Below are 13,421 nucleotides of genomic sequence, written 5' to 3'. Positions count from 1 at the left end.
TCAACGGATACGCCCTGCCGGTCATCAGATACCCTGCCGGTATAGTGAGCTGGCCAAAGGAGGACATGGAGGCTGCCGATGTGAAAGACCCGGAAGCTCCTCACAATGCACGGAGGTTTCCACCCCAAGTCCAACACCCAGAGACTGTATACCAGCCGGAAAGAAGGCGGGCGGGGCTTGGTGAGCGTCAAAGCCACTGTCCTGGATGAAACCCGGAACATCCAGGAGTACATCAGTAAGATGGCCCCCAAAGATGAGCTGCTGAGAGAATGCCTGAGGCAGCAGCAGACATGGGAGGAAGACCAAGCAGAAGAAGTGCCATGGCAAGACAAGACCCTGCATGGGATGTACCATCGACAGATAGCTGAGGTGGCTGACATTGGGAAATCCTACCAGTGGCTGGAAAGGGCTGGACTAAAAGACAGCACTGAGGCACTGATCATAGCAGCACAGGAACAGGCACTGAGCACCAGATCCATTGAAGCAGGGGTCTACCACACTAGAGAGGACCCAAGGTGCAGACTGTGCAGAGAGGCCTCAGAGACAGTCCAACACATAGTGGCAGGATGTAAGATGCAGGCAGGAACAGCATACACTGAACGGCACAACCAAGTGGCTGGCATTGTGTACAGGAACATCTGCACAGCGTATGGTCCAGAAGAGTGCAGTGCTAGGAACAGCTAAGATACTGCGCAGAACCCTCAAACTCCCAGGCCTCTGGTAGAGGACCCGAGGTTGAGGAAGACACATACCACCCATAGGGGTGAGAGGGGAATTTTATATATATATATATATAAAATATTCCTTTAACAAACAGCTGAACATGCATGAACCCAACATGTGGTAATTTAGGTTCCAACACTGATTTAGTAAAGGAACTGTAACTTTAGATTGGGGAAGATATATCTCCGGTTCTGAATGAAAAATATGAAACCGGTCTGCCTGAAATCAGGATAGAAGAAACAACAGACAGAGAAAAACCAGTGAGCAATGAGTAGAACATTCATGCATTTGACTGTAGCCTACTGTACTGCTGTGGCTTCAGAGTAGTAGTGGAGGAAATGCAATCTTGCTTTTCATGATGAGTCAAGCTTTCGGTTCCTTGTTTCCAGCAGGTTTTACCATCTGCTCCTAGTCGCACCACTCCACTGGCCACCAGCTGCAAAGCAATGGGAAAGGCCCGGCACTCTGCTTCCTTCACCCTTTCCAACAAGGTCTCCTCGGTATCATCTGTGTTCACAGAGACAGGCTCCTGGAGAATTATTGCTCCTGTATTAGCTTCCTCCTAAGTGAGAGATATTTATAAATCTGTTGTTAGGAGAAGATGGCTGACAGCATCCAAAGTAGCAGAAAGGCCAAGGTGGAGGATGTGGATGGTGTAAAGGGCTTGAGATTTGACCAGGAAAAGGTCAGTAGGGACATTTTCAGTAGTGTGGAGATGGCAGAAGGCAAATTGAAGGGATGGATTCATTGCATCAGTTGCAGACCACACATTTGATGAGTGGAGATAAAAGGGAGAGATGGGGGTTATGTCAGAGATGCAGAAAGATAGTTGATGGATAGTTTTTCAGGATAGAAAAGACTGGGACATACCTCTATCGTGAAGGGAAGGAGGGTGAGGGAGGGAATGAGAAGAGAGCAATAGAGATAAGGCGATCTAAAGGAATGGATCACTTGGGAAGGGCATCAGTGGGATTATTCACATGCATAGGGTAAAACATGCACTGGGTCTTTAATGGACTGGGGCACATTTTTGCACATTCCTATTCATAAACTAATCTTCCTACAGAAATTTAACTTCCAACTCTTCCTATTTTATTGGTAATAATTCCAGTATTTCCAGGTACAAGTTCATTACACTGATATTATCTGGATAACATTTATGCATTTGTTATTGTGATACAATAATCATTTGCCTAGAGTTAGAATAATTCTTAGAAGCAGAACACTACTTACAAGTATAAAATGTACTGTACAGCCAGTGACTTTGACTCCTGCTTGTAGCACCTGCTTATGCGCATTTCCTCCTTTGACTGAAGGTAATAGTGATGGACAAATGTTCAAAATTTTACCTAAAAATCATTTAAAAAAATAGAACAAAAATTTAAGCTGAAATTCTTTTAAAATAAAAAACATAGATGATAGTCAATTAATAAAATATTTGTCAGCAAGAGCTCATTCCACAATCTGGAAGGCTCCAAACAGCAATCAGAACTTACTAAGGTGCACAAGGGTTAAAATGCAAAAGCAGAGATGCTGGGGCTAGGATCTGAGGAAATCGTTTAGGAAATATTACATTTCCAGGGCCAAGGATAGCGAAGTACAGCTGCTGCTGCAAGCCGAGCAAAATGAGGTTTGAGATAAAGGCAAGAGTAACTTGTCCTCCATGGTCACAGATAGGAGGAAGGGGTCAGAAGGTTCCCTCTACCTCCTAAGTTGCATACCCAGCTCACAACTCTGTGCACAAGGGGAGCTGGGAAAGAGAGAGACCACTCTGTAGGGATGCTATTGTGCCAGTGCAGAGACAGCAGTAATCTTCAGATGGGAAAGTGTGACACAGATCACTCCCCTGGAGGCAGGGCTGGGAGGAGATGTCTGAGTAAAGTCTGAATAAAAAGGGAGTAACCTCTCACTGAGGCCTGAGGAATTGGACGGTTTTTAACAGGACAGAGGGGTCGATGGCTAGAGAGTGTGCATTCCCAGCCTCTGTGACTGGAACCTTGGTCTCTATGAGTGCATCTCCACTGCAATAAGAACCCCACAGAACTGAGTCTCAGAGCCTGGATCAATTGATTCGGGATCATGGGGCTAAAAATAGCAGTGTAGACTTTCAGGCTCAGGCTGGAGCCCAGGCTCCGAAAACCCCCAAGGAGGAGGGTCTCAGAGCCTGGACTCCAGCCCTAGCCCAAACATCTACAATGCAATTTTTTGCCCCATAGTCCAGGTCAGATGACCTAGGCAGGGTAGATATACCCTGTGGGTCAGATTCTAATAGCCTGATTCACTCTAGGCTCCATCATGGTTATACCTCAAGCCCTGGGTAAGGGGCAGTGCATTGTTGTGCTGCTCATAGAGCAGCTCAGGAGGGACTTGAGAATTCAGTCTCACTCCCAGTTCCCCTGCTACTCTTGGCAAAGAGTAACTGCCCCAGGTCTATACCCAGCACAGCGTGTGCTCTTTGATGCACGGGCACAGCTATGCCACTAGGTGCATTTCAGTGAACAGAACCAACCCTCCACCTGCTCCCCAGCCCTTTTCAGCCACCAGCCTGGGGTGGGAGGAACTTAGTGACTCTGGGGACCCTGCTTTCCTTCCTCTTCGCCCCTCTGCCACCCCAATACCCAGGGCACAATTTAGCTCTTTGGGTAATATCTTACCCTTTGCAAAGTCCCATTGATTTGAGTGAATGAATTACATGAATGAAAGCACAGGATACTCCCCACTGATTTAAATACAACTGTATGCAGAAGACGGCGCTACTCAATATGACAAAAGGTGTTAGAATCTTGCCCTGTAGTGGTAATGCTGTGTGCTACTGGATAAGCCCCCAGACTCCTGAATGGGCCACAAGCACTGATATTTTTCATGCCTCTTTTACAGCTATTACTAACAATTGTTTATTCTCATTTCTTACCATACCACTTTCTGATAAAAGCACTGGACAAAATTCTCATAAATCCTGCGAGACAGATCAGTTCAACAGAGAATTCTTCAAGGACTCTGTCAATTGTGTGGTCAAATTCAGAGCGGCTTCCGTACAATTTATGGTCAATTACCTAAAATATTAAAACAACCAAAGCCAAAACACTAAAAGGTGACTCAATGTGTAAGAATGAGGGTAACTACTTGGAGAACAAAGGAAAATCAAAATGGCCCATGCCAAAACATACCAGTATTTTTAAAAAGTTATTACAGCCTTGCTAGTGCTCATGTGTACTATCAATCGGTGTTTGCAATTCACAGAATCATAGGAAGCAGAAATGGAAAAGATCTATATCATCATCTAAGTTCACCTGCCAGCCAGTGCAGCAGAATTCCTTAAAAGGGAGTTTTCTAGTGATTTTTTCATGTAAGAAGATATGATTGACAAAGTTCTTACTCCTATCCTGAATCCAGATGCACATGAAGAATGCATATGAAGTTAACAGATTTATTTTAAAACAATGTGGTTTCACCAAAAGCAGCACCATCATTTTACAGCCATTGACTTGTGTAACAGGGAGTGTATTTTAAAAGACACTGGACTGATCAGACATTGTGTGTAAGATGAGCGAAGATCGTGTTCTTCCCTACTCCAGACCAAAACCCAGATACCCAAGGAAAGTGTTTCAATTCATAGATTCATAGACTCTAGGACTGGAAGGGACCTTGAGAGGTCATCGAGTCCAGTCCCTTGCCCTCATGGCAGGACCAAATACTGTCTAGACCATCCCTGATAGACATTTATCTAACCTACTCTTAAATATCTCCAGAATCTCCAGCATGGAGTATTCCACAACCTCCCTAGGCACTTTAGTCCGATGTGTTAACTACCCTGACAGTTAGCGACTTTTCCTAAGTCCAACCTAAATCTTCCCTTGCTGCAGGTTTAGCCACCATTGCTTCTTGTTTCTATCATTAGAGGCTAGGTGAACACGTTCTTTCCCTTTCCTCCTTGGATGACACCCTTTTAGCATACCATGAAACTGCATTCGATGTCCCCCTCTCAGTCTTCTTCTGTTCTCTAAACTAGAAAGAACTGGTGTTTCTTTCAGCCTTCCTTCATAGGTCAATTTTCTCAAGCCTTTAATCATTTCTTGTTGCCTCTTCTTGCTGCACCCTCCTTCCAATTTCTCCACAATCTTTCTTGAAATGTTGTTGCCCAGATGGACACATACTCAGTAGGCCTAACAGTGCGAGTAGCGGAAGAATGACCTTCTTGTGTCGTTGTTTACAACCACCTGTTATGCTCCAGCATCATGTTTGCTTTTTTTGGCACGCTTCACACTGTTGATCCTTTGTTTGTGGTCACTATGACCCTTAGTAACTTTTTCTGCATACTCCTTCCTAGACAGTCTTTCCCATTCTGTCTGTGTTGAAACTTGATTGTCTCTTCCTCAGTGGAGCACTTTGCATTGTCTTTATTGAATTTCATCTGGTTTACCTGCCATTTGTCCAGATCATTTTGAATTTTGACCCTGTCCTCCAAAGCAGTTGCAATCCCTCCCAGTTTGGTATCGTCTGCAAACTTAATAAGCGTACTTTCTATGCCAACATCTAAGTCTTTGATGAAGATATTGAACAGAGCCGGTCCCAAAACAGACCCCTTTTATCAAGTTTAAAAGACCACTTTTATCAATACAGGTGATGGAGCAGTGTTCCTCGTCCCCATGAAAACCTTTTGAAGGCCCTTAACGCACATTTTTCAGACATGAGCCTATAGACTGTTGGAGAAAATTTAAGGTGCCTCCAGTTTAACAGTTTGGGGGAGCTAGCTCAAACTTTCAGCTGCATGGGAGAACCACTAAATGCTACTATGTCCTTCATTACTGTCTGGGCATAGCTGTATGAACAGAGCATGGTTCAGGATCTTAAATTTTATTATAAGAACATGTTTTTGGCTCACTATGTTTTAAGTCAGGAGTCTCTAGATCAGAGGTGGGCAAACTACGGCCCACAGGCCACATCCGGGGCCCTTGGGACTGTCCTGTCCGGCCCTTGAGCTCCTGGCCTGGGAGGCTTGCCCCCAGCCGCTTCCCGCTGTTCCCCCTCCCCCTACAGCCGTGGCTCACTGCGCCGCTGGCACAGTGCTCTGGGTGGCGGAGCAGCAAGCTCCTGGGGCAGCGCAGCTGCAGAGCCCAGCCTGAACTGGTGCTCTGTGCTGTGCGGTGTGGCTGCCTGTCCTGGGGCTAGGGCAGGGAGCAGTAGGGGTTGGCTAGAGGGCGGGGGAGTTTGGGATGGTGGTCAGGGGAAAAGGGTGTGAACAGAGGTCGGGGCAGTCAGAGGGCAGAGAACAGGGGGGTTGAATGGGAGCAGGGGTCCCTGGGGGGCAGTCAGGAAGGAGAAGAGGGGTTGGATGGGGTGGCAGGGGACAGTCAGGGGTGGGGTGTCTGGGGGCAGTCAGGGAGAAGGGATGGTTGGATGGGGCAGGGATCCCAGGGGGGCTATCAGGAAGGAGGGCGGGGTGATGGGGCAGGGGGTCCAGGGGTGAGTGGGAGACAGAGAGTGGGGGGGGGTGGATGGGGCAGGGGTCCCCAGCGGGCCATCAGGGAACGGGGGAGTTGGATGGGCAGGAGTCCCAGCTGTCAGAAGGCGAGAAGCAGGGGCAAGGGGTTGGATAGGCGTCGGGGGCTGGGCCTTCCCTAACTGGCCCTCCATACAATTTCAGAAACCCAATGTGGCCCTCAGGCCAAAAAGTTTGCCCGCCCCTGCTCTAGATGGTATCACTATTTTCATTGTGTGCAATTCTTTCTACTATATGCCTGTTATGCAATTGAAATCAATGGGACTCCTTGGGCAGTGAAGTTCTGCTTAATAATAACAACAACAACAGAATCAGACTCATTTGCTATTGAAAGTAATTGGGGATGGTGTGAGAGACAGGAGGTCTTCTTATGCAGATATTCACTACATGCTCAAGAAGCCAATGGATAAATGCAGCATAGGAGGGGAAAGTGTGCAGATGCAGTCCAAAAAAATGATGCTTTACGGATTTCTTCTTCCTCTTTTCAGTTAAAGGTGTAAGCTGCCTGGGGCTCAGCAAAGCAAGCACACATCTAAAGTCCCATTGATTTCAATGCACACACTTCAATCCTTCACTCAGTTGGGGTCCTAATGCCCATTGAAGTTAATGGAAAGATTTCCACTGATTTCAGTGAGCATTGGATCAGGTCCTACAAGATTCTGGATTTGATCATAGCTATCTGATGTCATTGATGTATACTTTTAGCTAGCAACTTAACGTAAGTTTAAATAAATGTGGGGCCAGAATTATTAGTGAAAACTTGTTCCAGATTTGTAAAAGCAGTAGCTGTTTCTCTGGTGACTGAAAGGAAATGGATGTCCTTACCCTGGTGGGAATCCCAGCCCGGGCTGCATTTCTCAATTCTTCCACATCTCCAGACTTATTAGAGATGACAAGAGCTATCTGTACACAGCTTGCTGGTTCTCTGGCATATGCGATAAGTGCCGCAAGGTTTGTACCTCAAATTAAAAGAGAAGAACAAGTCTTATAAACAGGATGCTGAAGACTTTACTCACTTTGTGAATTAACTGGCCCTGGACTAGCTGCACTGGTCGATGCTACGGCAGTGTCGGGCCACCGTGCCTTCCTCCCGCAGCAGCAGCAGCAGGAGTGTGGGTGTGGGAGGGGGCTCAGGGCAGGGGGTTGGGTCATGGGAGGGGGTGAGGGCTCTGGGTGCCGCTTACCTTGGGGCACTCCCCGGAAGCAGGGCTATTGCTCAGCTCCTAGGTGGAGGCATGGCCAGGAGGCTCTGCACACTGCCTCCACCTGCAGGCACCTCCCCTGCAGCTCCCACTGGCCATGGTTCCCAGGGAATGGGAGCTGCAGAGCCAGCACTCAGGGCAGAAGCAGCACACAGAGCCCTCAGGCTGCATCCCCCCCGCCCCCAGATTTAGTCAGGGGTATATAGTACAAGTCATGGACAGGTCATGGGCTGTGAATTTTTGTTTATTGCCCGTGATCTGTCCATGACTTTTCCTAAAAATACCCATGACTAAAATGTAGCCTTAGCTATCACCCTTTGGGGGATGAATGCCTGCAGCATCATAAAAAGCAATAATACAACCGGCTTTCCTTTTCAGGGCTCCAAAATTGGCATAGATATTGTAACAATCTCTGAACAATAAGTGACCAGAAGAGCTCAGACACATTAATGGGCAAAGCCTGTCCCCTCATCCAGAGGCATAGAGGGCCAGTCTTGGAACCTAGGGAAAGCTCACTACAAAGTACACAGAGTCCAGCTGCAGATGTGCACCGGGAAAGAGTAGGGTGGCAGGAGGTACTAATGTTATACAGATTACTCCAGCTACTATGCTTTATTATTTAAGGGGAGGATTCACCTCCTTTCCCCATGCCTAGCAAAGTTACTGAGTGAGGGCACTGGGGATAACATCTGCTCCTAAATAAACAACAGTTAGGAGTGTTCCATGTTGGCTGTTATTGAACAATGCCTTGTTTTCTTCATATTTTTGGCAATCTCCTTTGAATTCCTGTTTTCAAAGAGCTTTGAGTCCTTTTCATGTTATCCTATATTTCACCCCTCTGTAATGCTACACATTCTGGATTTCCATAATATGGAGAAATCTTGCTAACCACGTTATCCCCTTTTACTATTTTTATATCATTTTAAATATTTTTCAATTTTTATATGTGAAATTTGTGCCAGGTAGACGACCTTCAAGATCAAAGTCTTGTTTATCCATACAACAGGAATACCACAGCCGTAGCCAGTATAAGCTTCTCCCCCCACTACTATAGCAACATGTTTCAGACATGACCTGCTTGGAGGGAGCCTCTCTGGGGTGCAGGCACAGTTCAGTCTCCGTGTGTATTCAATCCCTGGCCTCTTTTGAGGGTTTGTCTAGACTTGAAATGCTACAGTGGCACAGCTGGGCTGCTGTAGTGCTTCAGTGTAGACACTACAGAGATAGGAGGGGTTCTCCCATCACTTTAGTGAATTCACCTCCCCAAGAGGCAGTTGCTACATTGATGGAAGAGTTCTTCCATTGACCTAGTATTTCTACACTAGGGGTTAGGTTGGCTTAAACTACATCACTCAAGAGTGTGGATTTTTGTCACCTCTGAGTGACATAGCTGGGTTCATCTAATTTTCTAGTGTAGACCAGCCCTGAGAGTGACAGTAGGGGGACCAGCTATAATGCCAGCTTTGGTGGTGGTGGTTTCTGTCCACTGAGAATCAGACAGAGCACTACTTCAGTTCACCAAACAGCCATTAGATAATAATTTGTGGTCACTACGAACATGAGTGTTGTTTGATTTGGCAAGGTAGTGACAATGTGTTACCGTCACCTAAGTGATCTAATCCTTGTATGTTTCATGAAAGTGTTTGGATGCATTAAAATACTATCTGCTTTAACAAGCATGCAAATGGAAAAAGACTAAAGAATTTGTGGATTAGCAGTATGCAACAAAATCAGTTGCCTTCTGCATGCCCCCTTGTAGTCAAGGGTGGCTCTGTGGTCCCCTACCTCAATTTCCCCTCTTCAATACTCAATAACTAAAAAAAAAAAAAAAAAAGAGACTCTCACAAGTCCAGTAACAGCCCATCCAGGGATCTGGTTTTATTAACAAAGTTCCAAACAAACACAAAAAACTCTTCCATTGAGCCTTAAGCTGTGCCCCTCCTCCTCGAGGTATTGTCTCTTCCTTTGTCCTTGGAGACAATGGAGAAGACAAGGCCTGGCCTGCCTTTTTGGCCTTCTCCCAAAAAAGAAAACAAATCTTCCATCTGGGTCTTTCTACCCAGCCCCAAGTTCCTTCCTTGGGGACCACTGCAGGAAACTTCTCTTCTTGTAGATTCACTCTGCAGTCCCCCATTGGCTAGATCTCTTTTCTACCCTCCCAGAAGGCTGCTTTAGTGTAATGACTGGCTGTCATGTGACTAATTCATTCTCTCCATCTGGGATGGCAAGACAACTGTGTCACATGTAGTCTAAGACTTATCTGCTGATAGAAGGGCCACCCACCCTGTTTCACACAAGTAATGTTTTTTAGTGGCTAGCACAGAACATCTTTTTGATCTTGAGTCAAATTCAGTTCGGGTTTAAGAAGGTACAAGTGTATTGAAGTAAATGGAGATGTAAATGCTTATGGTGGGGCTGAATTTGATGTCATCCTGTGCACTTAAAAATGCAAACTCACCTGTTCCAGAAATGAGAACAGCTACTTTCACTTTGCTTTTTGGGGGCTCAACATGCAGGTGACGATCCATATCAGCAGCATTCTGCAGAAACTGGGATCTATTTAACTGCAAGGCTTTAAGGAGATTCTTGACTTTGACATGAGAAGATCCTTCAAAGTAAAATATCAAAATACTTTTCTATTTAGAATCAACTAAGCAAACCTATCAGTTATAATTTATGCTAACATCAACACTTATCCAATATTTGAAATATAGAAATGAATAATTTAACTAATCTCATTAAGTTCATGTGTAAAGTTACTCACATGTAACAGTTTGCAAGACTGGGACCTAAAATAGTAAAGATGTATTAACAGATCTCTTCCATCCCATATCAAACCTTTCTCTTAGTCGTCCCCCACCCCACCTCGTACTGCCCTACAGGGGATGCTAAAAGTGATCTCAACTGAACCAAAACTTCCTTGTATCTCCCTTACTAAAGCTGCTGCTTGCGGATCATAAAGGGCCTGGTGAAAGTCTCACTGCATGCACACCCAAGTGGATGGAATTACTTAACGGAGAGTCACCTAACTAGGGATGATCTAGCTACCACTTGGCAGATCCACAAGCATGTAATAGAAGCCTCCTTCTACCCACCAAATTTGCACAAAATAACTGCTGCTATTGTCATATGGGAGTTTTGTTGACAACATGTTCGTAAAATATGACCCAAAGAAATATGATTTTATTGCAGTCATAACATAAGTAGTACTTATATGCCTGTAAACACTAGGGAGATTTGCCTCAAGTCTCAAGCAGTTTTACAGGAATATCTGTCCAGTGACTTAGTAAAGTCCATCTCTAGTAGCAAATTACTTCTCACTTGATCTATACTGAAGAATGAAGGACCCAGTTCTGCAGGGTGCTGAGTTGAGGAGACGTGCATGTGAAAGCATGTTGTCTCCTAATAAGTGCTCAGAACCACCAGGAAATAGACCCTTAATGATCTACTTTGTGTTGGTTTACAACTTAAATAGGGCATCTCTAAGGGCCTGGTCCAAACCCCATTTAAATCAATGAATGGCTTTTCATTATTTCAGTGGACGATGGATCAGGCCCTAATGAATGGAATTCCATTTTTCTTATTTGAAGTTAAGAGGCCTAGTAACCTGTGTGGCTTGGGACTATATTTCCAATCAGCCAGGCTTCCTCATGCCTCTGTACATCCTTCAGAACTTGCTGAGCCAGCTCCTTGTCTGCCATCAAGACAGCACCGATCCCGCAATTAAACGTTCGGGCCATCTCCTCTTCTGAAAGGTTTCCCTCTGTTTGGAGCCAGGAGAAGATTTCAGGTATTTGCCAACTATAAGCATCTGAAAGTGGTTGGAATGTTTATAGATCAGCAAAAGGGTTGGATATAAACCATTGTATAATCGATAATATCCTCTACCTTTTAAAAGCATTGGGCAGCTAAACTTCCTGTGCAACTCGCATCAAAAGTTATGGGAACTATTGAACAGCCTATTGAAAACATACTGCTGTAGATGAACCATGATAGAGCAAAGAGACATTTGTCCCAGGTCAGTCAGAAACCTCAAGCCCCAGGGCATTTACACCCACCGTGGAAAGTGCAGGGGTTGCCTTGTGCTGTGCAGATGGCTCAAAGTGACTGATTCAGAGAGCAGGGGAATTTGCTACTGACCATTGTTTCCCAAATTTTTAATAGGCAAACCATCACTGCACCTTTTTTTTCTTTGTGACACACCATTACATTTGTGCACCTTCCAACAGGGCCGGATTAACCTTTTGTGGGCCTGGCACCAAACATATTTGTGGGCCCCCATGGAGGCAATGGAGCATGGCACGGGGACGTCAGTCCCCGGAGCGAGGAGCAAGCCAGAGGCAATGGGGCATGGCATGGCATGGCTGGGGCACTATTTACAAACCGGCAGTTGCCAGACACACAGTGGCCCACCTAACCCTGTGCTGCCAGCCTGCCCCTTTCCCTGGGGGGCGGGCCCATGCTGTGCCACACAGCCCCCCCACCCAACACCGCAACACCTTCCCCCACCAATTCCCTATGGCTAGAGTCTCCTGGACCTGCTATGCCCAGCACCTCCCCCAGCTCCCCCCAAATGCACAGCACCCTGCACAACACCACCCTTGCCCAGTGCCTCCCTGCCCACAGCCTCACCACCCCGGCCATTCTTAGGATTTATGGAGCCTGTAACGAGGTGATGTGGCTCCCCTCTTCCCCAGGGAGGGTCGAGCCCCGTCAGTCACCTATAGGGGCAGGGCCACTGAGCGGTAGTCCCGCACCTCAGAGGGTCAAGCGGCGACCTGGAAGCATAAAAGCTGGCCCTCAGCCCTCAGTTGGAGCCCAGCCGCCATCAGAAGCAGACCTGCCAGCAGGTGCTCGTGACTGGGAAGTTGCTGAGGCCCGAGGCCGGTGCCCTGACTGGCCAGAGCTTCCCCGCGCTCTCTACGACGAGGAGCTGCCAGAGCTGCCCCGTCCCTGCTGCTACCCTGAGGAGCCCCCGGAGCAAGCCTGGCCGGACTTCCCGGGGGAGCTGCCGGACCTGCCGCCCAGCCCTGGCTGGGAGGAACCTATGGTGCTGGACTTCCCAGGAGCTGACACCATGGACCAGGTAGGCACGGAGGGGAATAGTGGAAGTAGCCCGGGGGCAGCCGACTCTAGTCAGGCTGCAGATGTACCGATACCAATGTCAGTGTGTTGCGGTCAGGATCCCCACTGACCACCTTCAGCGGTGACAGCCGCTACCAGGGCCCCGGGCTGGGATGCAGTGGAGTGGGTGGGCCTGCGTTCCCCCTGCCACCCTTCCCCGGGTGGCAGAATCCCCCTCTCCCCGGCCTAAGGAGGCCATTTAAGCGAAGCTGACATAACTGTGTGTTTGGTGCCCCGCCTGACCCAAGGGCTGGGCCCCCTTTGACTGTGCCACTGCTCGGTCCTGCCCCAAAGGGCCCGAGCTACCTAAACTATTGACAGCTCCACCCTGAACCAGGAGGGTCGGAGCTGATATAACTGTGTGTTTGGTGCCCCGCCCGAACCAAGGGCTGGGCCCCCTTTGACTGTGCCACTGCTCGATCCTGCCCCAAAGGACCCGAGCTACCTAAACTCTTGACCACTCAACCCTGAACCAGGAGGGTTGGAGCTGGTATAATTGTGGGTTTAGTGCCCCGCCCGAACCAAGGGCTGGCCCCCCCGTTGACTGTGCTGCTGTTCGGTCCCGCCCACAGGGCCCGAACTGCCCGAACTGTTGACGGCAGCCCCGAGGACAGAGGCCCTTGGACGACGGGTCGAGGCCGGTGTGGCTCCCCTCCTCCCCAGGGAGGGTCGAGCCCTGGCGACACCGCGTTACAGAGCCATACACAGTATTATTAAACTGGTGCCCCTATTCCCGACTTGGGGCACAGCCACCATCACCCTTGCCTGCAGACCCCCAGAAGACACCCCCTGCCAAATGCTGACACACACTGAGCTTCGTATGCAGCAGATGCTGTGGCAGCCTGGGCTCGCAGCCCAGAGGGGAGGGACGA

At 47.8% G+C, this 13,421-nt stretch overlaps 1 protein-coding gene across 1 annotated transcript in view; it reads right to left on the bottom strand.

Annotated features, from left to right (window-relative positions):
- Positions 1 to 1,003: 1,003 nt before the first annotated feature.
- The window catches only part of LOC116828284 (trifunctional purine biosynthetic protein adenosine-3-like), a 44,182-nt gene continuing 31,764 nt past the window's right edge, over positions 1,004 to 13,421 (bottom strand). The window contains exons 16-21 of the mRNA XM_075063803.1: positions 11,033 to 11,236; positions 9,884 to 10,033; positions 7,049 to 7,182; positions 3,635 to 3,776; positions 1,957 to 2,072; positions 1,004 to 1,285 (exon numbers count right to left, since the gene is read on the bottom strand). Of these exons, the coding sequence (XP_074919904.1) occupies positions 1,004 to 1,285; positions 1,957 to 2,072; positions 3,635 to 3,776; positions 7,049 to 7,182; positions 9,884 to 10,033; positions 11,033 to 11,236 (1,028 nt within the window). The remainder of the gene's footprint in view (positions 1,286 to 1,956; positions 2,073 to 3,634; positions 3,777 to 7,048; positions 7,183 to 9,883; positions 10,034 to 11,032; positions 11,237 to 13,421) is intronic.

The sequence above is a fragment of the Chelonoidis abingdonii genome, chromosome 1, assembly GCF_003597395.2.
Source record: "Chelonoidis abingdonii isolate Lonesome George chromosome 1, CheloAbing_2.0, whole genome shotgun sequence".
NCBI lineage: Eukaryota > Metazoa > Chordata > Testudines > Testudinidae > Chelonoidis > Chelonoidis abingdonii.
The sequence above is the reverse complement of the archived record's forward strand: the minus strand, read 5'-3'. Positions and strand labels throughout refer to the sequence as shown.